This window comes from Poecile atricapillus, chromosome 2 (assembly GCF_030490865.1).
Source record: "Poecile atricapillus isolate bPoeAtr1 chromosome 2, bPoeAtr1.hap1, whole genome shotgun sequence".
Lineage (NCBI taxonomy): Eukaryota > Metazoa > Chordata > Aves > Passeriformes > Paridae > Poecile > Poecile atricapillus.
Genome location: NC_081250.1, coordinates 22,626,196 through 22,653,782, shown reverse-complemented (window position 1 = coordinate 22,653,782; position 27,587 = coordinate 22,626,196). Strand labels below are relative to the sequence as shown.

At 36.8% G+C, this 27,587-nt stretch overlaps 1 protein-coding gene across 1 annotated transcript; it reads right to left on the bottom strand.

Moving 5' to 3' along the window:
- Positions 1–195: 195 nt before the first annotated feature.
- On the bottom strand, positions 196–27,587 carry CFAP69 (cilia and flagella associated protein 69). The gene is made up of 24 exons (XM_058831050.1): positions 27,462–27,587; positions 26,514–26,576; positions 24,989–25,054; positions 23,821–23,930; positions 21,765–21,841; positions 20,890–20,988; positions 19,295–19,441; positions 18,992–19,169; positions 18,136–18,259; positions 16,118–16,166; positions 15,912–16,033; positions 15,214–15,430; positions 14,075–14,239; positions 12,718–12,836; positions 12,190–12,308; positions 11,071–11,152; positions 9,584–9,776; positions 8,914–9,051; positions 8,373–8,378; positions 6,660–6,790; positions 5,396–5,590; positions 4,325–4,411; positions 2,438–2,542; positions 196–372 (listed from the first exon to the last, which is right to left on the bottom strand). Exons 1-24 carry the CDS (start codon positions 27,576–27,578, stop codon positions 196–198), a joined length of 2,886 nt encoding a protein of 961 aa, XP_058687033.1. The 5' UTR covers positions 27,579–27,587.

Below are 27,587 nucleotides of genomic sequence, written 5' to 3'. Positions count from 1 at the left end.
CTAGACTAACATACTTTTGTACCATACTTTACAGGGGACTTTATTAATAAAATATCCCCACATTATATTAATTAAGGGAAAATATAATTTTACTCTTATGATGTTCTAAGCAATTTTTCAAATAATTAAAACCAGATTTTATCTTGTATCTACATATAGGTAATAACATTAATATAGCACTCTTTGGAACAGCATCTATTCTACAGGTACTGATTTTTTCTTTACCGAGTCCAGTGTTTTATCTCTTTTGATCTTTTTTACAGCTCCTTTAGAAACAGAGGACTTTCTATGATCATGGTCTATATCAGCCAGTGGCCCTCCACCGTGCTGACGAGGAGCTCTTTGCACAGTTACAAAGCGACCAGGTCCAATCTGAAATACAAAATAAATACATTGCATGGCTTTCATGCTAGCATTTAAAATGAGAGGAGAGTTAAATCATGAACTGCCTTTTGAAAATATTATTCACTTGGTGGAGATGCCTGCTGAGGTTTCTGACAGCCACTAAAACTATCCTTTATATGAAATTTACAATTTTTTCCCATTAATACAAAAGAAAGAAGTGTTTTTTCAGAGGGTACTTTTATGTGCTCTGCTTTTCTGCCTTCATGTCTGATTTATGAATTGCAAAAAAGAAAATCAAGCCTTTATCCATTAGAAGCGTGCTGTACAATGTTATTTGGATTTGTATAGAATGTCAGCCACAGCTTGTGACCTCAGAATTTCACTATACATTATTAGTTATTACTTCAAATTTAAAAAAAAAAAAAAAAAAGAACATGCCCTCTTTCTCTCAAAATGCAATTACATAGAACTACTGCTCCAGTAAAGCTCCAAGACTGAAAGACACATACCCTTTCCAGATTCATTACTACTCTTCATACGGAATAGGCTGGGGTCTTGGAATAAATATACCTGAGCGACAGCTCTGAGTAACCTCCTAAAAAATTGCAACTCCCTGAGTGCATGTGGCTCACACGTTTGCTTACTTGACCTTGAATGGTTTGCAACAACCATCATACCGTAATCTTCAGTTCTCCCTGGTGAGGGTGTTTGGCAGAGAGGAGGGAAGAAGAGTGTTGCATTAAAAAAATTTCCAGCCATGCCTATCATTTGTAATTCTCCTAAGCAATGTACCTGAGGAATGTTATATGATGTTGATGACACATTGGTTTTCTCAATACACCTATTCTGCAAAATGGACTAACCTTTTCCTTGTTTTTATCTACAGTTATTGAAATATTGGTTGTAGAACCATGAAGGTATTTTCTTGTTAAATCCTCTCCCTCTAAAATATGAACATTCTTGGCTTGAGATTCAAGCCCTTAAAATAAAATATAACAACGTATTTCTCTCCACTAACAATTTCCAGATTACTCATGCTTATATCAAAAATTTTCAGGTACTTTCTGCAAAATATTGCTGTTTAACAGTCTCACTGTTGTTTATGCAAGTACCTAAATAATTGCTCCAGACCACTTCATCTTGCATTTACAGATGTGTCCCTCCATATCTTCCCGAAGTTTAAGATAATGTGGGAAAAATCCTAGTCCATCACCTTGAGACAATCCCCTTGCTTTCTATCAGGCTCCTTAGTTCTCCATCAAATCAAACATGAACTTCCTCTTTTCTTTTTCAAGTTGCAGCCACCTTAGTTGTCATTATTCATTCATTCCAGGGAGCCCAAAATAGAACATCTCGCCTTCATACAAGTTTGAAAAGAGCACCTCATGTTTATTCCTTTTCATTTTTCCTCACATGCAAGAATAACTTATAAGCAACCAAGAAACTATCCCCCTTAAGTCCTCCTTTGTGGGGGCCGGAGATAGCTGTGATGCTTACACAGAAATAATCCAGTTAGCTCAAAACCAGTTATTTGCTAGACTGAGGATTCTCCCATGTTTTGTCAAAACTCAATGTCCAAATATGCTTTTATTAGATCTTAACAAAGGTTTTTTATTTTCTCACACTTCAATTAACTGATAGAAATGAGAACAAAATGTTTTCTGCAGATGCAACAAGTGGCTTATCTGCAGACAGTCTGGGACATGTTCTGATAAAGGACACCTCTAGGGATGTATCAAAGATAGCACAGATGTACTTAACAATGAAAGGAAGAGGTCTTGACCTCAGCAAGGTTTTCATTAATGGCTCTCTCACAACAGGTACATGTCACATAGCATAGTGTCCATCTTGCCCATGCCTTTTCAGAGTAATTTGCAGATCTGAATCTCATTTTGGCCAAGTGCTTGTCTAAGGCTATGTCAGAGTGGGGAGTGGCAATTTGCAGAAGATACAGATTCTTTCTTATGTACTTGGAGCTTGTCAACATAAACATTATTAAAGAAAGTGTAAGCAGCAGCATGTATGGAGCCAGAACAAACCCCATACCACTTAACTATTAATGAAAATAAAACTGTTATTAAGGATTACTTACTGTTATATGGAGGTTTTTAATATCAGTAGAATAGTCTGGTCCATTTTGAATCTTTGCTTTCAATCTGGAAGTCTCTATTAATGTTTCCTGGAGCCTTTTTGCTTTCTAAACATAGTCAAAAAAAAAGGTAGAATTGTTTTAATCTGCATTAATTGTGTCATTTGCTCTCATCTGAAAATATATAAACAACATGACAAAATAAGTAAGTTTATAATTCTATTTGCCTTTAATTGTAGGTACCCTCCCCTGTTTTTTGACTCTTTTGACTCTGTACTGAACACCCAAAACCAGAAGAAACGGACGAGGCCCTGCAAGGGTGGGAAGGGGGATCCCTGCTTGCTGTGACCCGCGGGCTGTGTTCTGTGCAAAGCAGCCCTGGGTGCTGTGAGCCTTCATGGCCACAAGAGCACACTGCTGCCTACGGTCAGCTTTCATCCCACACGGAGCACACAGCTGCCTCTCAGACAGACACAGCTGTACTGAGGCATCTCAACACAATCTCAATACATCCCAAGTGAAAGACCTGATATTTTCTTTTCCTGAACTTCATGAGCTTTTGGTCAGCCCATCCATCCAGCTTCTGAATAGCAACCCTACCTCCCAGCATATGGATTGCTTCCTCCAGCTCAGTGTCATAGAATTGCAGAATCACAGAATGATTTGGGTTGGAAGCGATCTGAAAGGTTATTTAGTTCCAACTCCCATGCTGTGGGCAGGGACACCAGACCAGGTTGCTCAGAGCCCTGTCCAGCCTGGCCTTAAACACTTCCAGGGAACAGGCACTCACACCTTGAACTCGATGAGGATGGATACTGATCCAATATCCAAATCACTAACGAAAATGTTAAATTAACATTATATTATCAACCCTATAATTAACTCAGAGGAATATCACTCAAACCTGACCACTAGTTAAACTTCAATCACTGACCACTGTCCTTTAGAGCCCATCAGTCCAGCCAGTTTTTCCCACAGCTTGTAGTCAACCTGAGTGTAATCTAGTCCATATATCCCCATTTTGACTACAAGAATGCAATGCAGGACCATGCTGAAAACCTTGTTAAAGCCAAGGGAATAAAGCCCTGTTCCTCTTTTTCTAGAACAAATAATTTTATTACAGAAGGCAACTATGTTGGCAAGGCATGATTTGTCCTTGGTAAATTCATGACAGTCTATATCAATCTCCTTTCCCCTCATGTGCCTGAAAATGCTTCCCAGCGACTCAGTTAAAACTAATGAGTCTGTATTTCTTCAGGTTCCTTTTTTGTCCCTTTTTAATTTCTAATTCTAGTGTACATCTTTCCAAAGGCCAGGGAGATACTTGTATAGAAAGAAAATTGTTCTCCTTTGCAAGTCCTTTGGGAAATGAAGAAAAATTAAATTTAGCTGCCAAAGTTTTTCTTTTAAGTCTGATTTCATTCATTTTCCAACTTAGTCTGGTTGCAAAACCAGGACTTCAACATTTTTATGTTCTTTTGGGAAAGTGCAAGTATTGCTAGAAGAAACTCCTTTCATCATAAAATATTTCCCATCTTGAAAGATGTTTGCTGTACTAAAAAAAGAGAATGAAGAAATAGAAAAAATAAAGTAAGAATGAACAAAAGTGTAGTTTCAATGCTTTTAGAAGAAATACATGTATATACACCCACTCCTCAACTGCAAGTGACAATGTTCATCCCCAGTTTGTGATTGTAGTCAGAAGAATCAAAGATTGTATAACTTTTTCAATACATCTTAGGGTTACTTCTTCTATATCTGTGTGAATATGAAATTTTCTATCACTTTTACTTGAATATCCTTATAATTACTTACAAAATGTGTTTGGAACTTCACAGTTATTATAACTACACCATGATTGTGAATTTTTTGCTCCATCAGGTTTCTTACCTTCAACGCCTCATAGTTTGATGTCCGAGTCAAGAAATTTTCCCAAGATTCCTTTATCACTTCTCTCTGTATATGGGCATCTTTGATCTATAATAGAAATGAGATTTACAGCATGCAACACAATCCTATTCTCATATCAGATCTCTTCTGATTTCATAGCTTGTGCCGTTTGAAAAGAATGTTCACCTATGTCCCTTTGGCTACCTTAGCTCATCCCTCTCACCTGAGATTGGATGATAAAGTTGTAGTCAAGTACCTGCCCTTTAAAAACTTCATTTTTGCACTGCCCTTTAAAACAAAGAGAGGCTTACTTTGTGCAAACTAATTTTCCTCTCTTCCAACACATATGTTGGATGAAGCCCAGCTCTTCCAGGAATACTTTCTGTGTATTCTTACCCTCAAATGCCAAATGAAAGAGATAGAATCAGTTCAGGTGACAAAACTGCAGTCATCATAACTCAGGACAATCCCTCAAAACCACTAGCACGAGATTTCAGACAACTGGACCAACTGATCTTACTTCTCAGAAAGCAGGATAGGGTGAGACAATAAATGAGCAAAACCACAAAATATTTGCCTTATAACCAAAGCTGGAAAATGTCTATACCTTCTCATTCTCAGCATGCTGGGAAGCACAAAGTCCCACTTTCTGAAGTAATAAAGGTCTGTGAATATTCAGCAAGGAAGCTTACAATAGAGACTTCTACTTCATCTTAAGAAGCAGCTGTAGGTGTAATAGGTACTTTGTATTGTTATCTGCTACAGATGAACACGGGCACAACTCTATAGTAAAATAATGATCATTTCTCATTACCCCATTGCTGATGCATCACTGATGATACTCCCTAATTTTTTTCATGTTGGTCTCTAAATACTGTGGAAATTACACAAGCTGGGAAGACTGAGGTTAACCTAGTTTAATTTAAAATTTTGCTGCTGAAACAGATTAAAACTTTTCAAGCACTGTACACGTACAGCATTCTCAACATAATATACAGTAAGAAAATCTGCACATAAATGGACAAAAAAGCTTAGGTGAGCTTTCTTTATTTAAATACTCCTTTGCCTTACTTCTTTGTAAATTTTTTTCTCTTCCTGTATTTTGTCGTGGTGTTGTCTTTCAAGTATTTCATTCTGCAGAACAGCAACACTTTCCCCAGTAGTTTCTGACGCCTCTGAAGTAAATTTCAAGATTGTCATGTCAGGCGTAACAGGCCTGAATTCTTCTTTTAGTTCTTTACGTATTTCACTCCAAACCTCTCCAATCTGTGTGTGAAACATGAACCATATGATTCAGTATTTATCTCATTCTTCAGTTCCAATTATTCAAAATAAAATAAAGCAACCATAATCTCTCCTTATTGTTTGATTTCACAGAATTTTATGCAAGGTTAGACTGCACTAATACTATGCCACATTCATTCATGATAAGCCTCCCTAAGCCTTCCCATGTCCAAACTTGATTCAAAGAGGAGTAATAAGAATGCTGACAACTACAGAAATTCAGAGGAAATAGCTTCAAGACACCAAATTACAAGAGCGAAGTGTTAAGTTCTACTGCCTACTTCTTAAAATCTCAAATTGTAGACATTATTAAACTGCAACACGAGGCATCAATGGAAACTGGAATTATCAACCAAAGACTGAGTCTTGCTAATTCCTGAACACTGCAAGCTCTCACAGACTTTGTTCTTAAATATAAATTTATCATAAACTGAAGTGTCCTTTGAGCAAGATGGCTCTCATAAAGCTTGTTACCCTGCTGTAGTTTCCTATAGGCACAGCATTCTTAACTTTACACAGGATGGATGGATGGATGGATGGATGGATGGATGGATGGATGGATGGATGGATGGATGGATGGATGGATACTGCATGTGGGGACAAAGATCGGAAATCACAGAAGAACCTTTATAAGAATGTGTTTTTAATGTAATTTTTAATAGTGTCCCCTTAAACTGACCTTACTGCACAGGGACACAGTCCTACTCTGCAGTCCTTCCCCGATTTCTTACTCCTGGCACATTCCTGTCTTGATCTGGCAAACAGTTAAAACTATTTTTTTTTGAGTTATTTTTAACTAGCATTAGTTTCTAGTTTTATTTGTTCACTAATATTTATAGCACTATGAAGCAAGAACATGGGGATTGATGCAATGTTGGAAGTGGGATTGTTTCCTTTGCTGGTGAATACTGGCTTTCATTATGTGAAATTATAGGTGACTTGTGACATAGGGGACAGCTTTTGAAGGGTTATTTGTTTGTTTTGTCCTGAGATATACTTGCTGGTTTTGGGAATGCGGGTACAATAGTATATTTGCTTGAACTATACTCACTTTAAAGTCAAGATAACGTTGTATAATAGCAAGTGTAACAAAATCCTTAGCAGATAAGCCAGGTAAATTTTCAAAACCTAGAAGAATATTAATTACATCAGTATGATGAATTTCTCTAAAAATATAATATTCTAAAAAAAGACATCTTGATTTGTCATATAAACACATGCAAAATCTTCATCACACATACACCAGTCACTCACTCTTGATCCTGAACAGGCTTTTGCTGATAAAAACCCCCTGTTTCTCCACAATACACTCACTGTACTAAAATCCTTACTTATGAATGGCTCTGTCAGACTTCCAATCACTTGGTAGGCCAGGATGCTACACTTTTGTGGTAAGGGTTTGAGTTTTGTTAAGGCAGACAGTTGAGTCTACAGATCACAGGTTCTAGAGCAGCAGTTCAGCACATAAACAGTTTGATTTAACTGTGAAGTAGCCAACAGGAAAATTATACCAGTGCTTTGTTCCAAAGCTGTCTAATGAAGGTGTCCCTCCATCTTGTAGATTTTTGTCATCAGCAATAATGCCTTGAGCATCGTGACTCCATCTTGAAAAAATATTCCCAATATGTGTAAAACAATATGGTAGGGAAGTATGGTTGCTGAGACTATATTTATTTCTTTTTTTGCACACTGAATGATAATGGCACTTAATTAAAAAAAATCTAAATATAGCCTATCAAATCTCTTTCTAGACTTCATATCACCTGTGTGGTAACTGGGAAAGTAGCATCAGTGTAGAGTATAATTACATCATGTTTTGAACCTAAGAAATACCATAAATAAAGACCATTTACCACCACTGCTTTTCTGGATCGTCATGTTACAGGCTATTATGGAGCTTAATAGTAAGAGGAAGTTGCTGAAAAAAGACTATAGAATATTTCCAAATCTACTTTCATATAATTTCAGTACTTCACAGGAGATAGTACAATGTATATAACTAACATGGAAGGTATCTGTGAATATAGGAAAAAGCTGGAAGAAAATCTTATGCCTTTTTATTTTAGTAAAGAATCCAGCTGTGATCCAACATTTAATATAATTAACACTACTAAAATTAGTAAGAACCTGGGTTACAACAGAGGAGCAAGTTGCTATAGGTTATTAGAGAAACTAAGCATGCTTTCAAACCAGTTCATTCTCTAGGTAAAGCAGAGAACTGGCTTTACCTAGAAGAGAAGCAATCTCAGAGCAATTACTGATTATCTTTGAACCTGCAGAGGATAGACATGAAAACAAAATTAAGCCTAAAACCCCCCACCCCAAAAATAATTAGACAAATAATGTTTATGCAGCTAAATGTTAACTAACTAAAATTAATATCCAACATGAATTACAGAAAACTAAGACCCAACTTTTGTCTACAGACAAAAAAATCTCATGGATGTGGAAGAATTTATCAGTTATCTTGACTTCAGTCTAGGTTTTAACACATGGGTATAATGAGTGTTCATATTCAGTGTGCAAACAATGAAAAATTAAGAGGGACTGCCACACTTTGAATGAAAATATAAAAGTGCAAATTAATCTTGCCACTCTGAAAAATTATCTAAAAACACAGAATTTAATTCAGTAAGGACAAATAGAAAATTCTAACTGTAGGAATGGCCACCTGTACAAATTCAGGATGCTAGATGATTGTACAACATTCTAAGATGAACGAGCAAACAACATCATGCCACTAGGAATGCAGCTATTGTTACACTTATGTCTGAATGTTTATTTACAAGATGTGTAGAGCATCATAACTCTATCTGGCAGTGAGTACTGGACTACTGTGGTCAGCTTTGGGACACTAATAGACCAGGAAGCATTTGAATCAATTGGAAAGACTCCAGAAAAAAAAGAATAATTAGAGATTATGTTAGAAAATGCAATCAATGAGTTGTAACTTTCTCAATCTAGAGAAATAAATGTAGAAGAGATAAAATTTGTGAAAGAGATATTGTGTGTGGGAGAATAAATTGCAGAGAATTTCAAGAGAATTTTAGGTGTAGTCCCAAGAAAATTCTTCCTGGTGATTGGGGCAGAAAAGTAGTAGGGAAACCTTGAAATCCCAATAAAGAAGGACTTTTTAAAAAAACGTAACAACCAAGCATCTATTAATGAGAGAGTACTGATACTGAATCACAATGTTTCCTTAGACCTTGTTTTTTTTTTTTTTTATAGCAAGTTTACTGATCACCAGTGAACAAGTCCAGTTTAATGACAAATATGACACCAACAAGGCAATTCATTTGTCTTACCTAGCTTGCAAAATAATGAATAAATTTTTGCCCGTATGTTCTCTGAAATTTCCATGATGGCAAAACTGGGACAGCTGGCAGGCACTGGTATGACCTTTTGCTGTTTCTGGAAGCTGGTAGCAAGAGGTCTCTTAGTGTCTAATAATATAAAAACACAAAACCTGAGTAGAAGAATGAAGAGGTAGTATGTTACCAAACTTAGAGGAAATCCATCTTACTTTGTGGACACCATGTAAAGAATTTTTATTGTTTGGCCAAGAGTTTGAACATAATTTGGGTCAGGAAATTTTAATTAGCATGACTAAAAATTTGTAAGAACAGCACTCACTTGTTTTTACAACATATGACAAAACACATTGCTTTTTGTAGAAGAAATTAAACAGTTTAACTGTCCAGCATTAGAAAAGCTGGTCATGGTTCTGTTCAATACTTGGTTCATTCCCAGCTGATGTAGAAAATGCCATATAGTGGCCAAAATGCACTGAAAATTATTGAATAAATAAAATTAAATAAAAATAAATCAAATGGAAGATATTTTAGGTTTGGCAAGAATTATAGTATAAAGCCATAAATGCTGTTATTTACTGTTATCAGAATTGAGACTACAAAAGCAAATAATGTAATTATTTTACTGGATTTCTCACGGTTCCACATGCATCATAAAACTCACCAATAATCTTTCCATGCTGATCACGTTTGACTCCCAAATCCAACTCCTCCTGTCTCCATAACTGTATTAGGAGGTTAGCTGCTGTTTGATCTCTCTTCCCTCGCCAGACACGCATGTGCAAAGTGGTTTTAGGGTTGTCAGAAAATTCAACCAAGATTCCAAGAATTATATTGCACAGGTTCTGTTCCTTTGACTTGGTCAAGGAAAGAGTAAAGAAACTCATAAACTGCTCAAAACACAGTGATGTCTACTTTCTGAGAAATTGTGTATTATGTAATCAAGTAACTGCAAGCTTTCCATCACTAGTACTTGCACAAAACCCATTTATAAACTTGCAAATCTTTAAAATTTCTGGAATCCTGCTATGCAAAGATCCATAAATCCTGGAACATGAGGGACATGAGTGTAGGATCATTTAAGGTGCATTCCTGTGTGTAGAATTACAGAGTACATGGCTCCAGGATCACATGCTGGAGAATACACTGCAACCAAGGTTTATTGTTGTAAGAAACAGACTCTGAAGGCAGAGGCTGAGCAGAACCACACAGCACATCTTCTGTTTTGTGGCCAGATCTTTTGGCAGCAGCTGAGAGGAGGCAAGGCCTTCCAACTGAAAGAGGGTCAGTTTAGATTAAATATTGGGAAAAAAATTCCTTATTTTGAGGCCGATGAAGGACTGGAACAGCTTGCTCAGAGAAGCTGTGGATGTCCCAAGCCTGAAGGCTGGACAGGACAGGCTGTGGCTTTGAGCAACATGATCTAGTGGAAGGTAGTCCTGCCCATGGCCAGGGGAGCTGGAACTGGATGATGTTTAAGGCTCTATTCCAACCCAGGCCATTCCATAATTCTGTTATTCTGAGGGTCTGCAGCCTTGCACTGCAAAGAACATCAGGGGCTGACAGAACAACCAGTATGAATAAGGGTATGAATGAACCAAGGAAGATGTGTTTTTACTTCAAAAGAAGTAAAATGTCTGTGCCAGCTCTAGGTCCAAGATCCACAGAAGCAGCTCTACACACAAGATACATCTACAAAGTAACTTCAAACATAAAAAATGTTCAAACCATCAAGTGCTCTTACTAACTTAAACATGAAGAACTCAAATGCTTTTCCAAAGAGAGATGTTGTCCAAACTAAGAGCATAGTTTGGGTTTTCCTTGCTAAAATAGTATAATTTTGTTAAATTAAAAACTCCCTCTGTCAAATATGTATTTAAAAAAGAAAGAAAAAAGATACAGGGAAAACCTATCTGATAATTTCTGAGCAGATATCTGGATCTGTCTCAGGGAATTAAATATACTGGGTTTTTTTTGTTTGTTCGTGTTTTTTTTTTTTTTTTTTTTTATTTTGGTGGGATTTTTTATTTGTTTGGGTTTTTTCTTTTAGTATTATACCAGTCTTAGGAGAAACTGCAACAAAAATTATGCAACTTCCCATGTTGTTTTCCTACTCTTTCATTCTACACAACCAGTAATAAAAATACCTACTGCCAACAAATCCAGAAGGAGGAAAATGCCTTGTTTTTCAATAAAACAGTCCTCTGCAACGGAACATCCAATGACACAGGACCTTAAACAGAAATAATTTCACTTATGTAGAAACACTTTTATGCTTCTGAACATTCTACAATCATCTCATTTATTTTGCTGAATTGCATACCATTTGGTATGTAATATACAATATAAATGTTTCATACCTTTAGGGAGCAGAAAAATCATGTTTCACGTGCCTTTTCATTTACACCTGTAACTAAATATACCCTGCTAGACTGCTCTTTCTTCTCCTGCAGGTGGCATACCATCCTTTAAGCAGCCTAAGACATTTGGCAGGCTCTCAATGAATTGGAGTATGTATTAGAACTGAAAGTAACTCAGTAAATGTGTTTAAAATTTAACTAGATCATGTCCCTAATCTGATTTATTGTAGGGCTGTGTGGATATTTCTGCCAGCAAAATCAAAGGGGTGAGTCAAGCAAGACTTTTTTTGGCAACAGTTTGCTTTTCTCAGATTAAAATCATCATAAAGCCAGCATTCATGTTGCTGTTGCTTCTTTATTTCCTCTCCTATAGTCATTAACAGAGAAACCAAAGAGATCTCCTGTACTGGTATTTCTCCCAGCAAACGTATTCGAGTTTTAATGTATTTATCAACCTCTGGCTTAAAACAAATTAAATTTTTATTTTCCTCTTAGGTATTGTCAATCTTTAAAATATTTCTAGCCCAATATAGCCAGTTTACAAACAATTCTTATGCTTACAGTTTTTTGCTAATATTGCCTATTCTTGCCTGCTGTTTACTTCTCTGAAGTTATTTACACACTCTAACAACATGCCTCTCTTAGAAAGTCTTGAGTAACTCCATGTCAGAAGGTCACTTTGTGTGGGGAGTGAGGTTGTCACATTGAATCCATATTTAGAAAATCTTACATGCAGTATATTCCATTTATTTTGCATTGTTTTTAATTAGTCAAATTTTATGGAAGGTTTTTATATATTATAAACAGAAGAAAGGCCTATGTGTGCAGAGAAAGGTCATGGCATTGCAGACCTAACAAATACAAGACTCGACATTTTTCCAAGTTACTGCTACTAAAGTATTTCACTAACCACAAGCAGTCGAGGGCACTGAGAAGGACACAACTGTAGCCTAATCCAATATATAACGTCCTTGGATCCATCTTAAAGAATGGGATAAGTCTATCAATTCCTTCACAGCTGAAGAGTTCCTGTTGAAATGTTAATAAAAGCAATGTTTCTTAATCAATATTTACTAAATTTAAACATGTAAGAAAATACAATGGGAAATGTAAATGTTTGTATCGTAATAAATTTGGTCCACTTGTTAAGAGCAGGATATACAGATAGGAAAAAAGTTTTTCCAAAGTGCTAATTCATTCCTTAACATACTCTCATATATCAATTTCAAAATAATGTGAATTAATCAAATAGGTTCAACACTTGATAGTGGATTTCTGAGTGTTTTTGTATTTTAGCTGTGTCAAGAAACATTACTTGTTAACAATGAACTACAATTGACACCTGCTTTTCAATTAAAACACAAAAAAGCAGTGTCCCTTAAAAAAAAATAGCATATTTTGACATTTTCCGCACAGTATAAGATGGAAATATACGTACCTTTCTGTGGACATCATTTTCACAGAGAACAGACAAAATAAATAATATGTCAGCTTGGATTTCCAGTAGAACGGTACCTTCTTTTTCTTTAGATTTGTCTGCTGCATACTTTAAGGTGTCTGTAAATGTATATATTTTATATATATGAATGCCCCTATATACAAGTCAAAATTCTATTACAGCTGCTGCTTTTTAAAAAACCTCAAATTTACATGAAAAGATTTTTAAAATAAGTTCAGTTTTATCTCCTGTGTTTTAATAATAGCTTCCAGAAGTGCAGCACTCTGGTGCTGCAGTTTCACAGCCTTTACCCTCGGTGACAGAGTTAATGACAGCAGCTTGCACTGACTTCTCCCTTGTTCAGACTCTGTGCTGCCCCTTATATTGTGCCAGTACAAGGAATTCAGGAAACAGACATGAGTTAAGGAACTCCTAGAAAAAGACAACAAACTGGCTGGTTCATGCTACTCTGCAGCTTCACAAATGTTTCAACTGACAGTGAAAATGTGGGAAAGACATGAAATCCCACCATTGATGAGAAAATCGGCCTTGGAACCATTATGTCAAGAGAGCATTCATACACAAAACTCCCCCAGAGTAAGAAAAATTACTTAATTCTGATATGTAAGGTACACTATTAATTTTGAGTTCACTAAAAGCTGTAGGTTTCCACAGAGTTTTCACTGGAGCTGAACTGAGGCTATAAAATACCCCCGTTTCCAGGCTTTTTATTAGAACATACTCTTTGAATTCCAAAGCATCTGTCCTGTTTTGTTTCCCTCAGAGTACTGAAAACTTTCTGTTATTGCAAGAAAAAAAACTTAATCAGTTTGTTTTGGAACTTAAACCAAAATTTAACAGTAGGTATGTGTTACTGAACAAGAAATGCTCTAAAATTGAAGGAGCAGTGATTAAGCAGGTTTTTTCTGCTTTTTTCTTCACATTGTTCACATAAAGGTACCTTATTATTAGCTTTACTCTGCACTAAAGAGGAGTTGTGGAAAGCAACACCATGATAGACCTAGGTGGAAAAATACTCATGGGCTGAAGTTTCTGGGGACTGCCACACTGAAAACAAGATCTACATAAAGCGAGAAGGGGCAGCTTTCACCCTGAAATTAAACATCTAGACTTTTAAAACTGTCTGTTTTGCTTAACTCATTCAATGTGTATTGAAATGGAAAAAAATTAACATCAAATCAGTTACATCTTGTATTAATTGGTAGAGATTTTTCTTTAGTTTTTCAGCAGTCAAAGGAATGACACAACAAAAGCACAGCACACAGAAACACATGAACATTCTTAGTGTCAACAAAAATGTGCTAATTAAAGAACAGTGATACAACTTGTGCTTTACCCAGTAGCTGGCTAATTGCTCCCTGGTCATACAAATCAGTGCTCACAGCATCATCATAAAGGGCCACAACAGATCTCAGCACTCGGATGCTGTAGTGCATTTGTGCAAGTTTGTTGCCACGACCATCTGTTCCATGGAAACTGTTACCTTGACCATAGAAAGGATCTGTGGAGCAATCACAAGGAATACTCGCTTTGGCAGACAATCTATGTCCAGAATAATGCGCTAGAAAAATAAAGACAAAAACAAAACAAAACAAACAAACAGCCAAACCAAGCAAACAAAAAAATCCCAAACCAAACAAAACCAAACCACAGAAACACACAACCAAAAAAAACCCACAAAAAACCCCACAAACCCTCAAAACACAACAAAAACCCCCAAACCTTGTTGAAGTTAGAAATTACTCTGTTTAAAACCATCCAGTAATAAGCCTTTCTGTGTAGGATTATACGGTTTAGATGCATAAGAAATGTAACATTTTAGTGAACATTTAAAATTATTATACATTTTTTAACCTTACTAGGTTCATGAGCAGTTTTACAAACTCAAAACTTGTTATGTTTAGCATGACATTTAATATCAACTTTTGATCTCAGTTCAACCTAAATTAAAATTTCTTCCTAGGAAGACATACCAATTTTATGATGAAAAATTTTATGACAAAAATTTCTATCCTTAGAAATCTGGTCAACAAAACTGAGTGTGCTTAGTTATCTTTCTGCTTAGCCCACACTCTTATCTGATGCCCAGAAGCCAGCTTTAGTCTGGAACCTGTCTCATTATGTACAACTATGAGTTAATGTGAACTCTCTATTGGCAGGAATTACTGCTTGGTCTTCTTGCCACAAGGGAAGGGCCTGGCTCACTTAAAAAACAGACAATAGATGTGTTTGTCTGAAGGAATATCAATATAGTGGTACACAGGGAAAGGAGCACCAGCTTGTAATTCAGTAGGGAAAAAAAAGGGTCATTAGTTGTTTTTTGGAAACAATTGTTTCCCAGGTGGCCTATGAAAAAGAATTATTCTGAGGTCAGGAGTTTTACATTTTCCTCTCCTGTCAAAGAAAGTAGGTTCAGTTGAACTTTGAGGTTGTTTTGAGGTTACCTGTGTGTGAAAGCCATGAGTACCCACTGACCTTGGCCTAGACACCATTCTAGAAACACAAGGAGAAGAGTATTCGCTCGGCAGGACAAATATTTATCTACTAACACAGGAGCCACCGAAGCTAAAACAGCAATTGCATGAAGCTGTAATTCTTCATATTGGGAAGCAGACCAGTCATGAAATCCAGGCTTTTCATTTTTTTTTACATAATAAAGCAAAGCTGGCATCACATGATTTTCACTGAGGAGCTGCAGAGTCCAGACAAAGAAAAAGAGAGACAGTTTACAGGTTTCACATGCAAATAAGAAAAATCTAGAGGATGAGTCAACTTTATCTGTCCTACACTAACAAAATTATTTTTTAATTGAGAAACTGTGTCATAAACACTACAAGTACAGGCAAACTCTTTTTATATTCTGTAGCTTTCCCACAGATTGTGGTTTGCTAAATTTCATTATGTTCTTCGGGTGCATTTCAATAATGCTCTGCAGTCACTTGTCAGCAATTTTCCTAGCATGGTTTAAGTTTGCAACTTTCTGAAATAGAAATTGTATGCTGCTCTCCAGCAGCAGGACTTGGTCTGAAGCTATGTATGAATTCTTGATTTGGAGAACAGATAATTTCAGTGTACTGGACTATGGCAGATGGACAGATAAGTAATATTCTTGTGAATTTTGTCTTCTTTTTTATCATTATTATTATTATTATTTCTATTCTGTTACAACATACCTGTGCAGCAGATGGGTCTTTAGATAAAATTCCTATGATATTAAATAGTAACTTCTTCATCTCAAAATCCTCATATGAGTAAGTAAGTTTAAAACCTTTTACGAAGGGATTGGGAAGTTTAACTATGAAGGAAATGGTAGATAAATTACAAAAAAATCAAAATTAAAAGCAAAAATTGTGCAATTATGCAGTATGGAGTATCTTACCTTCAGTAAATGTTGCAAGTGCTATTAAGAGCTTTGCAAATCCACTTTCCTAATAGGCATTCAAAAAACATACATTAATTAAATTAAATTGGAGTGAAGTTAACACTTATGATTTAATTTTGGTTTGACGTTTTTCTTCAGAACACAGAATTTAATGTATCCTATGGCAGAATAAACAGAATCTTATCAAAGAAGAGAACAACCATTTGGACATTATACAACAATAACTAACTGCAGTCCTAAGGGTACAATTAGTTAAACCCCTGTTTCATTCAGTACAAGTCTGAACTTCTGTGGGGAAGTCCCAAACACATGTATTCACTATTGTAATCTAACACAAGGAAACCATATTCTCAGTGCTCTTAGAGCAGTGTTTTTTAAAATGCATTTGGTCACATTTTATATCAGGGTCATCAGTACATATAATTTTGTGGCATGAGTTGTGCATACCAGTGCACTTCAAGTTCATTGCATTTACAAGTAACATATGAAAACTGCATGTATGGGCAAAAATTTACCAGTATCACATATGAAAAGCTCAGAAAATAAAATCTTGTAAATCATAGCTCCTAGAGAGCTAACAGAAGGACAAAAATGCCTAATATAACTAGGGATAGGACCAATGCGAGGTGTCTATGCAGCACATTAGAGGCAAAAGAGTTTTGTTTCTGAGGCAAGCAATTAGCAAACCATTTGTTCTAACACAGAGATAATAATTAATATCATTATGAAGTTTATGTATATTTTCCGGTTTGCTTGTGATGAGAAAACTTCCTTTTCGAAGGCTCAGACTCTTGTGCTGATTTGTGAACTATGTAAAATACAAGACAGACTTTTCTGAAGTTGCTTGGATAGTATATTAAGAAGGGGATATTCTGAAGCAAATTGCTCCAGTATGATCTATAAGGCAGGATTGAATGGTAATGTTTTTTTCTACCTGATATTTATACCTTGTAAAATCTCTAGGCAGGCTGAGAGTAAAGAACCTAAATTCAAGAATTTTAATACTTTCTTTGCATAGAAACAATTATTCCTCCTTTTAGTATAAGGAATTAAAAATACATATCTAGTTTACTTATCTTGTAGGAATAAAATGTCCTGTTTCTACAGCCATATAAACAATTTGAATGTTTTAGATGCCCAATATATTCCTGCAATAGTATAACAGACATTTTATGCTAGTTGGTGTTCAATGAAAAGCTTGAATGAAAAGTCTGTAATCTTCATTTAGTAATACAGCCAATTGGAAAACTTCTCCTGAAGAGGAAAATAATACATTCCTGAACAGACAATAGATCTACAGGGATCTGATTTCTTAATTATTCAGCATGTATTTCTTAACTTCATTTGAATTTGTAAATCTCAAGTGTAAAACAAGAGACTAAAGCAATATAAATGTCTATAAAAAGTTAATTTCTCTGCAGGTTTCTCATTAAAATTCTGGAATATTACAAAAGACTGAGTCATCTACATTTCAGGCAAGTCATGGTAGTGCATTATGTGACTTGTCTTTAGAAGAATTTATGTGCCTCTTATTAACTGGATCTAAGTAATTATTTTCTCAGAATCCTACTTCAAGCTCCTGAGCTGATTTTTGGACACCCTTCTTGTTCCAAGTTATGAGGCACACATTGAATTTGGGTCATCTGAATATAGCCTACATCTTGAAACAACAAATGAGATTTAGTGCAAAACTCATTATAGGAGAGTGGCACATTCAAGAATCCATACAAGAATACAAGAATTAATGTTAAATTTTGCACATAAATAATGTTAGTGTGATTTTCTAAGTATTAAGTAAGGTTGATTCTGGGCTAATGACCTAAAGATTTTAAGTCTCTTTGAGGTAAAGACACTTGCAGAAAGAAAAAATGCTTTCTTGCTCAGCAAATCCAAGAAAGAAAAAAGCACTGGAGACACAGTAGGAAAAAACCTAGAACCATCATGGGGAAGAATACCGAGCCTATAAAAGCTAAGGAGAAGTTATTAGTCTCTGGAATACAACTCTAAATACTTACAATCATATGTACTGCAGGGTTTTTAGCTAGTAATGTGGCAATCACCAAGAGGTCATTCCGTAGCTGATAATCACAGTGCCGGAAGCCACGCGTGAGGAGGGCTGCAAATGCTTCTTTCAAAGCACTTAAAGGAAAATGAAATGTGTTTTACCTTTTTCTCTGGTATTTTAATGCTGGACAGCTCTACGTATATGAATCCTCATTCAGCATCATGCTTTTCAAAGCCTTAGGGTTTAACTGCAAGTAACATACTTAAAACTTTATTATGAAGTGGATTCTTTTGGGTACCACTAGACATCCAAGGTATTCATAGATGCAAGATGCATATATTAAAAATTGCATCTTCCACTGTTTGTGTCATAATTAATTAATTAATACAAAGACACAGTATTTACTCAAATGTGGAACTGGATATTGCTAAATGATTACTGAGAAGAAATAGTCTAATCTTAAATAGGTAAAACAGTCTAAGGAAGAACCTGTTATTTACTCCAGCAGAGAATCTAGAAATCTTGTATATCATGGCATAGAAATTCCTTGTAATTTTAGAACATCAGCACTTCAACAGTGAAGGAATACTGGCCTGTTGAGCCTAATGGAGCTTGAAAATTCTGCAATTAACTCTTTTACAATACAAAGGAATAGATAGAGCTATTCCTCCTGCACTGTGCAGCAAGCACCTTGTTCCTGCCCTGTAACAGCAACAACTGTGTTAATACTGAAAACTTAATGAGGATGTAATCAGAGACCCATTTGCATTTCTCTCAGTTAATTTCCAACAAAATGCTACACAATAGAATGCTTTAGATGTCTCCAAAATTACAAAATTAATTCATAAAATGCTCCTTGTACTTACTGCACACATTCCAAGCTCCTGAGCTGATTAGTAACTTCTTCTTTTGAGGTGCTTTCTAGCAGGTTCCATAGGATATCTGAGGAATGGAACACTAGCTGTCCTGAGGGATCAGCACCATTTAGATACAAACAAAGCCTGCTGGCTGCTTGGGTCTTCACCATTTGTTCACAACTTACTCCTGAAATTATGCAAATCAGAGTAATTAATTCTCTTATAGGTCAATAATTGTTTCAGGCATGTTCACAGAACAAATGATCTGAGATCAGTGGTAATGAGATTATTGAAAGAACAGTTTGTACTAACCAGAGGTGGAAAGATGCTGGAGAGCTTTAAGTACCCACAACTTCTCAGTAAGTTGATTTTCAACTAATGGTAGTGACAAAACAAGAGCTTCTACTAATCCTCCTTCAGCCATCTGGATTTTATAGTTTGCATTTGTTGGCTGGTGACCTGCACATACAATAGCTTTAGTTATAATGCAGTAAATACTCAGAATTTTGATTACTTCACAAAATGTTCATCCTTTCTCAATAAAGGACTGAAAATCAAGTATATTTCAAGCAGTTAAGAAAAACAATCCAATACACAAGAGCTGCTTTTCTTATACCTGAATAGTGCCTAAAATATACCAAACAGACTCACCCTCTAGCATATTTCAATGCTACAGAAACAAATTAATTGCTTCTTAGAATTTAGACAATGAAAGCAAAAGCAGGGTTATAGAAGTGAAAAACTTTCCTCAGTCATCAGTAAGTTGCTAGTGCACAACCTGCATATGTTTTACATATATGCTTAGAGATGAAGTATTTGACTTAAAAAAAATCAGACTGAAACACATTCTTCATTTCAAGATAACATATCTTATTTTCTAAATTGGAAGAAGAAGAAGAAAATTGCTCAATAACATTCACTTATCCTGATGTAATTATTTACAGATACAGGACTAAATGCACACATAGCTACTTGCAGATTTTGAGTCTTGTTCGTAAGGTAAAAACAGATTTGGATGCTTTCATATTTCTAGAATTTTGAAAGGGCTGTAGTAGCAGAAGCTTCTTTAGGCCTCCTAAAATAAATGAAAACTTGTAAAAGGGAACAGGACTAGTGCCACACTGAAGGAACACAGCAGAGGAGCACACTGTCATCAAGCATGCTCCTTCACCTGCACTCTTGAGCCACACTGTGGCAATATTCACTTGAGGCTGGCTGCCTATAAATCCAGTGCTGTCTCAGAGCACATGATGCTGTGCCCCTCTAGGAGGGGATCCATGATTGACTTCACCTAACAACAATCTCTGGCACCATCACAAGAGTCAAAGGAATTATATAATAGTGGATTCTGATCATGCCTGAGTTTGTGCATAGCCTCGTTCTGCAGAGACAAGTCATATGATTTATTCAAACCTACACTCAAACGCGTCCACATAATATCAATTCAATCAAATTTAGATGGGTGCAGATCTATCCCTCACAACACAAGTGAAACCAGAGCTGCTTCTCTCCAGACTTCATATAAAAAGCTTCATATTAAAACTACATTTCCCTTCTTATAATTCTCATCCTAACTGCTTTTTTTTCCCCTCCATTACCCACATTTCAGAGATCTTGTATCACTTCACATTTTCTGGATACTATTTAATGCTAATTCCTTAAGTGTAATAATTAATTCCTTGTACACTGATGAACTTATTTCAGATTTAGAATATGCACCTCTATAAAAACATGTTAACTGCACATTTGCCAATGTTATGTATTTAATGTATGAGATACACCAACCATAGTTAGTGTAACTATATAACTATAACCATAGTTATAAAGAAAAATTAATCAATAGCTCATTAAAAGAGGCATTTCAAAGTAGTTGGGATCACGAAAAAATAAAAAATACTGTGCTTTACCTGGAAGTAGTTTTCCTGGTAGCTCCGTATTATAGAAGTTAACAATACTCTTACAGATTTGTATTTTAACTTGAGAGCTTGGCACTCTCATCAAGTAACCTGTCAGAAAGAAATAAATGTAAATAACAGATTATAATTTTTTAGAAAGCATTCTTAACACATTATTCTTCTTTTTACAGCACTTAGTATTACCTTCGGTCATATCCCCTACAAATCTGTCATTTTATGCAGTTTCATTATAAAATATTCAAGGGACAGACTCCCATACTGGACAGAAGAAAGGTGTCTTAGAGGAGTGGCATAACTTTAATCAAAAAGTTACCTTCTCTGCTTTATGGCTACAGACACTTATAAGACTGCTATGTTATAATGTTATGATGTTACTCCTGAAGTTGTGGAATTCTGAGGAAAGCTACTAAGCTACCACACTAAGCTGTTGTCATCACTATCATGTCATTAGAAACACTTCTTCTAAGCAGCTATGATATGAAATAAAGGGAGCATACAATCAGGAAGGATATATGTTCCTTGCATCCCAGCTTTCAGTGTTTACAGTGATACCTCCATTTCTCATATCAAAATTAAATGAAACAGGCTATATACACATTTACTTCTTACTCTGTACTAATAATGTTTTCTCATGTAGTTTTTGACATTTGCAAATAGGTAATTCTGCTAGCTAATCTGCAGGTTAGCTGCAGAGCAAAGTAAAAATTATTTTTAATACTAAAAAGCACAGAGGATTGAATGAATAATTTAAAGAAATTACCTACGTTTACTAAGGAGTAACAATAAATTAAAATCATGCTAATAATACAGTTGATTTTATTGTGGCATAATAATAATTTTATTGTGGCTTATCAGATTACACTCACCCAGTTGTGCAATGGATTGTGCAACTTCAGCGGAATAGTTTACTTCATCAGATGATTTCTTTTTTTGAAATGGTAACCTGCAAAATGAAATTTAAAAATATTACAACTATGTTTTAATCAAGTCACCAGGAAAGTTCAGTAGCTCTTCTCTTCTTCCTTAATAATTTTTTCAGATAAGGACACCTTTTCCTGGATGAACGCATTCTTTGCAATGCTGTTTCTACATTGAGAGCTTCACAATCTGCAATTACATGTTGGCAATTAGTGAGAAATGTTCATAGATAATATTTTCACAATTCAAATATGATGCAACTAGACATGCTGAACAAAGAAATATCATTTAAATGTATAAGGCTAAATCCTAAAACCTAGACACTATCTGGCTATTGCAGAGCTAGGCTACATACAGACATGTGCAGGGGTGGAAAAAAGGCATCATATCTGTGGGCAAGACCTCTTGAAATGGATAAAAGTAAACCAAATAAACTGACTCCAAATAGCACAATAAATTTACTTTTAAATACAGGATACTAATAAATACTCAATAACATATTAAAAATACTCAAGATATGACATAAACATACATTTAGCATGTAAGTGCTAAAAAATGTCTGACAGTAAACATTACAATATTATACTAAGGTGTCTGCAGTACATACTGTAGAAGCAGCTTTCTGGCATGTTTACCGCTGTAAACATTGCTAGAGAAAAATAAAGGAGAGAGCAATCAATGGAAGAAATGTTGCAGGAGGCAGGGGTGGGAGAAACAAAACATACTGAAAAAAAAAAAAAAAGTGGGATGAAGACAGGTAAACAGAAGCAGTTACAAAAGAGTGGAATATTTTACTGGAGAAATTCATGTATCTGAAACTGAATTCTAAAGAAAACAGTCCCTGCCTCTGGTTAAAGCTTCTCTGTCATATGTAGTAGCAAGTGAATTGTGGTGGTATTTCCATAGTACAGAAATTAAAGCAAAACCCACGGGTGCATTTTTCCAAAATATATTCATTACAGAAACCACAATTAGTGCTGAACTGCTCTAAAAGAGGAAAAGTTGCACAGCCACATTTTATCGACTCTATACACTCATTCTCAGTTTTGTCATGCTTCTAGCAAATACCAAAGAAAATCAAACACCATGATGTACCTCCTCATTCCCCACTGTGTGGCAGCAAAGAAAAGCAGTACAACTGAGGGTGCTCAGGGAACTAAAAGATTCTGAGAAGTTTTGTGTTTATTAAACCTAACAGCAGAGAGACAGCTATGTAAAAATGTATCTGAATACCTGTTTTACTATGCCACTAGTTTCCTATCTGGTGGGTTTTTTTTTTTTTTTTTTTTTTTTCTTCCATATTCTCCTCAAATGAAATTAAATACAGGAGTAACTGTAGCTACAAGCATACCATAAACAACTTTACTGAATTATTGAGGAGAAGAAAACTACTGACAAGTGTGGACAACACCTAAATCTATTCTACAGATTACTTAAAATCCAGTATGACAACAAAGATGCCCAAAAGTTCATGCAATACATTTTAAAAGTAAATATAAACCCTAAATCCTGTTGAGGTTCATTCTCTTCTGTAATATGGCTTATCATTATGTAATGCTTACCTTCAAGTATCAGAGTGTCTTTGTGTCACTCTAAGTTTTTAAACTGACTAAAGAGCTTGTCTGAAAGAGCAAAACACACCTCAATACCACTTAGCTGCTGAATCTTTTGAGGCCAGCAATCCCAGATTGGCTTAGGCAATAAGAGACCTTGGGGAACCTTGCTTCCAAGCAAGCTGGGGCCAAGTACAACATGGTTTTGAATTATGTAACATGTAAATACACAGATACGGAACTTTTAAAATAGGTTCCTCATTCATGTCACCAGAAACTGGACACAAGTACAAGACAGTTGATGAGAAGGAAGGATGATACAATGGTTACCTTGCAGATACAGGTGCTTTGTAGATAAATGCTGTATGGATCTGTTAGTTGCCTTAGAAAATTTATAAACTTGTTTATAAGCAGTATTTAAAAGAACGGCCAAGGTACTTACGGTACTTACCCAAACAATTTAATAAGTTCACATAAAGGCTCAGTGAAAGCTTCTTGTTCATTCACTTTTTCTGCACACAGGTTAAGAATTTCGGTAATTTGTGCTACATTCTTAATGGGCTTTTAATGTGAAATTAAGGAAATCAGATCATCTGCACACTATGTATCAGAAGAAAAAGCCGAAAACTGTGTTCATCACACTTCAAAGAAACAAGCAAGAAAAAAATAAGACCAATGTTTACAAAGTTAGGTATTTAAAAGATGTATGCAAGTCAATACTTAGGCTTTTTGAAGCAGCCTTACTTTTACATAAGTACAACTTTTCCAAATCTGATTTAGGTGTCTTCTCAGCTGAACTCATTGGAAACTCAGCACTAAATTTCTAAAAATGGAGGACAAAAAGTTTTTACATCACAGTGTCAGATTTACCTCTCTAAATTCTGAGGAGCCTTGTGATACTTAAATTGTTTCCCAAGTGACTAACTGAAAATCGAAAATCTGGACCCAAATATGTTTTGAGATTATTTAATTTAGGGTAGAGGCACAAAATCAAAACTGGACAGAGAATTAAGACTGAGAAGTTACTACCAATCCACTAACTCACAGAAACTTCCTTTAATTACACAACTCAGTTATAATGTGATTGCCTTAAATCACTGTGCAATTATCTGAACTATATGAAATTAATCACATTTTTCCACATGTCAACGCCTTCCTTTGTACTACTTATTATTGGAATCTTTCATTTCGTACTGTAAATATGAAAAAAGTTTCACATAAATTAGTCTGACTTCATTTTTCTTTAAAATGTCTTCTTACCTTACTGAAATTCATTTTATCTTGCTATTTTATCTGCTGTTTCTTAAGTAGTGACAACTATTATGCTTTTCTATTCTGACTTTAAAGTACACCAGATACATTTTGGATGCTTTCAGCCACTGTAAAGGTTAGAAACCTGTATAGAATTTTGGGACAAATTAATCTAATATCCAAGAATCTTGCCAACCTACCAACCTTGGCTGTGTGCACACAAGGAGGCCAGTGATGAGAATTTATATGACCATTCCTGTTCTCCATGTGGAAGCACCATACAGCATCAAATACTCTGCTGAAAAGTCAGACTATTACCATACATAAAACACCATGACTTCAGAATTCTAGAGTGGCAAAAAGGATACAAGTCCATTTTCAAAATTCTTGACTACCTTCTTCAGAGTTTTCAGCTGCTCTTTTTCCAAATCTTTCTTAAGTAAAAGAATGAAAAGCAGGTTTTAAATTACAGTTTGCCCTAGAACCTTAAATGATTATGTTTATCTCCTTTTAAGTTTAATGAAAGTGGAAAACACATTTAAAAGTTTACAAGACATAATGAAATTCTCAAAGTGCTTTGAAGCAGGATTAACTCCATGATGAAGCCTCCTTTCCAAGTATGAAGCCTGTTCTCTTTCAACTGAAGAGGCTTTCAAAAACTCCTGTTGAAACGTGTGGACTCTTCACTTAAATTCTTTGTGATTGTTTGTAAAGCAACTAAGAAAACCAAACCTATGTCACACACAACATAAATGTGTAAGCATGAAGATGTAAGTGCCTTAGAGTGCTCTGCAGCATCAGGAAACAGCCTTCAAATTCAAAGCTGAAAACAACTGAAGTGAGGATATGTCAGGCTGTGTCAGCGGTGTGCAGTGCTCATTTCAGCTCTCCTGAGTACCTGCAACTCGAGACAGGCCAGGAAGTTGTTTCAAGAGTCTAGAAGCCCAGAATCCTATAGGCATTTTGTCATGCATCTTATGCTCTCTACAGAAGCAGCAAATAATATCATCTGGCACTTTTTTCTCCAGTCAGTAAGTTTATTCTATCAGCTCTGCATTAAAAAAGGGGAAGAGGGGAAAATACAACTTCTTCTCTGTGGGCCATTATTTTAAAATGTGCTAGGTTTAATCAGGTCCTTGTTTAAGAGTATAAATTATCCATATTTTGGATCAAAATTATTTAATGATTTAGTGAATTTAATCTGCCAAATCATCTTGTGGAAACTAAAAATCACCTGTGAAAGCCCATGAGATGATGCTTCTCCTGTGTGTGTAGGTTAGCTGTATTTATTCTTCAACCTTGACCTTTGTATATTTCTCCTTCATTTCAAATCACCTCCTCGGAGAACTGTTAGCAGTTAACTTGGGCAATTACATAAATTCATTACATACTTTCAGTAAGGTTGTATATATATCTATTCCCCAGCTGTAGGTTTCAGTACTCTAAAACTCTCAAATATGCCAGAAATTCTGCATGTCTAGTTTTTGAATGCTCATAATTTTGTCTTTAAGTTCCTGTGTGATCTTCTTTTTCTCTCTCTATGTATATTTTTAATATTAACCCAACCCAAAAGTTGACACAACCTTTTTTCACAACAATGGTCACCTTTAGAAGCATTGAAATACCAGAAGAAATACTCATCTTTGTTCTCTGTAGTTCCAGACACCTGTAATATATATATGTATTACACATATATAATTTATTATATATATAATTTTTATTACATATATATATAATTTATTATTACATATATATATATGTGTAACCAATATATGATACAATAAACCACCTGAGTCTATTCAGAGTGGGTGCTAAAGTAACTGTATAAAAAACATTTGTCAAAGCCCCATTAGTACCTGTGTAACTGAGATAGAGAGGTACAGTGTTACTTACTGAGCCCGAACCTTTGAGTAGTGTGATGACGTGATTCAAATCCTCTGATCTCAGCTGTGTGTCCTGAAAAAGCAACACTTTTAACCCCCCACCTTTTTTTTTCCCTTTAAATTTTGCTTTTAAGGTATTTAAAATGTGAAATAGCTGCGTTAAACCAACATGAATTTACTCAGGGATGGGTAAAGCCAGACCATGCGTGAAGCACACACTGGGGTTTGTTCTCAGCCCGAGGAAGATGGCAGGGCAGGGCAGGGCAGGGAAGGACAGGGCAGAGCAGGGCAAGGCGGGGCAGGGCAGGGAAGGACAGGGCAGAGCAGGGCAAGGCGGGGCAGAGCAGGGCAAGGCGGGGCGGGGCGGGGTGGGGCGGGGTGGAGCGGGGCAGGGCGGGGTGGGGCGGGGCAGGGCGGGGCTGGACAAGGCAGGGCGGGGCTGGGCAAGGCAGGGCAGGGCTGGGCAAGGCAGGGCAAGGCAGGGCAGGGCAGGCAGGGCGGGGCAGGGTGAGGTAGGGCAGGGCGAGGCAGGGCGAGGCAGGGCAGGGCGAGGCAGGGCAGGGCTGGGCAAGGCAGGGCGGGGCAGGGGGAGGCGGGGCGGGGCGAGGCAGGGCAGGACGGGGCAGGGCAGGACGGGGCAGGGCAGGACGGGGCAGGGCAGGGCTGGGCAAGGCAGGGCGGGGCAGGGCAGGGCTGGGCAAGGCAGGGCGGGGCAGGGGGAGGCGGGGCGGGGCGAGGCAGGGCAGGGCTGGGCAAGGCAGGGCAGGGCGGGGCAAGGCAGGGCAAGGCGGGGCAAGGCAGGGCAGGGCTGGGCAAGGCAGGGCAGGGCAGGGCGAGGCGAGGCAGGGCTGGGCAAGGCAGGGCAGGGCAGGGCGGGACGGTGCAAGGCAGGGCGGGGCAGGACACGGCTCGGGCTAGCAGCGGAGCTGGGGGTGCCCCTGCCCGCGGGAGAGCTCACCTGGGCGGCGTCCGGGGCGTTCCTGCGCCTGTCGCCGCCGCTGCGGGAGGGGCCGAGGGCCGCGGAGCGGGAGGCCGGCTGTGGGGCTGGGGGCTCGGCCGCGGCCAGCCCGGCCATGGCGCCTCC

What these genes read in the sequence shown, in the direction of transcription:
- CFAP69 (XM_058831050.1), bottom strand. Translation starts at nt 27,578, where the DNA reads ATGGCCGGGCTGGCCGCGGCCGAGCCCCCAGCCCCACAGCCGGCCTCC. An exon ending in TACTCAAAGGTTCGGGCTCA is followed by an intron (nt 25,055 to 26,513) that starts GTAAGTAACACT and finishes CTTTTACTTAAG; the next exon opens with AAAGATTTGGAAAAAGAGCA. An exon ending in AGAATGGTGTCTAGGCCAAG is followed by an intron (nt 14,240 to 15,213) that starts GTCAGTGGGTAC and finishes ATTGCTCCACAG; the next exon opens with ATCCTTTCTATGGTCAAGGT.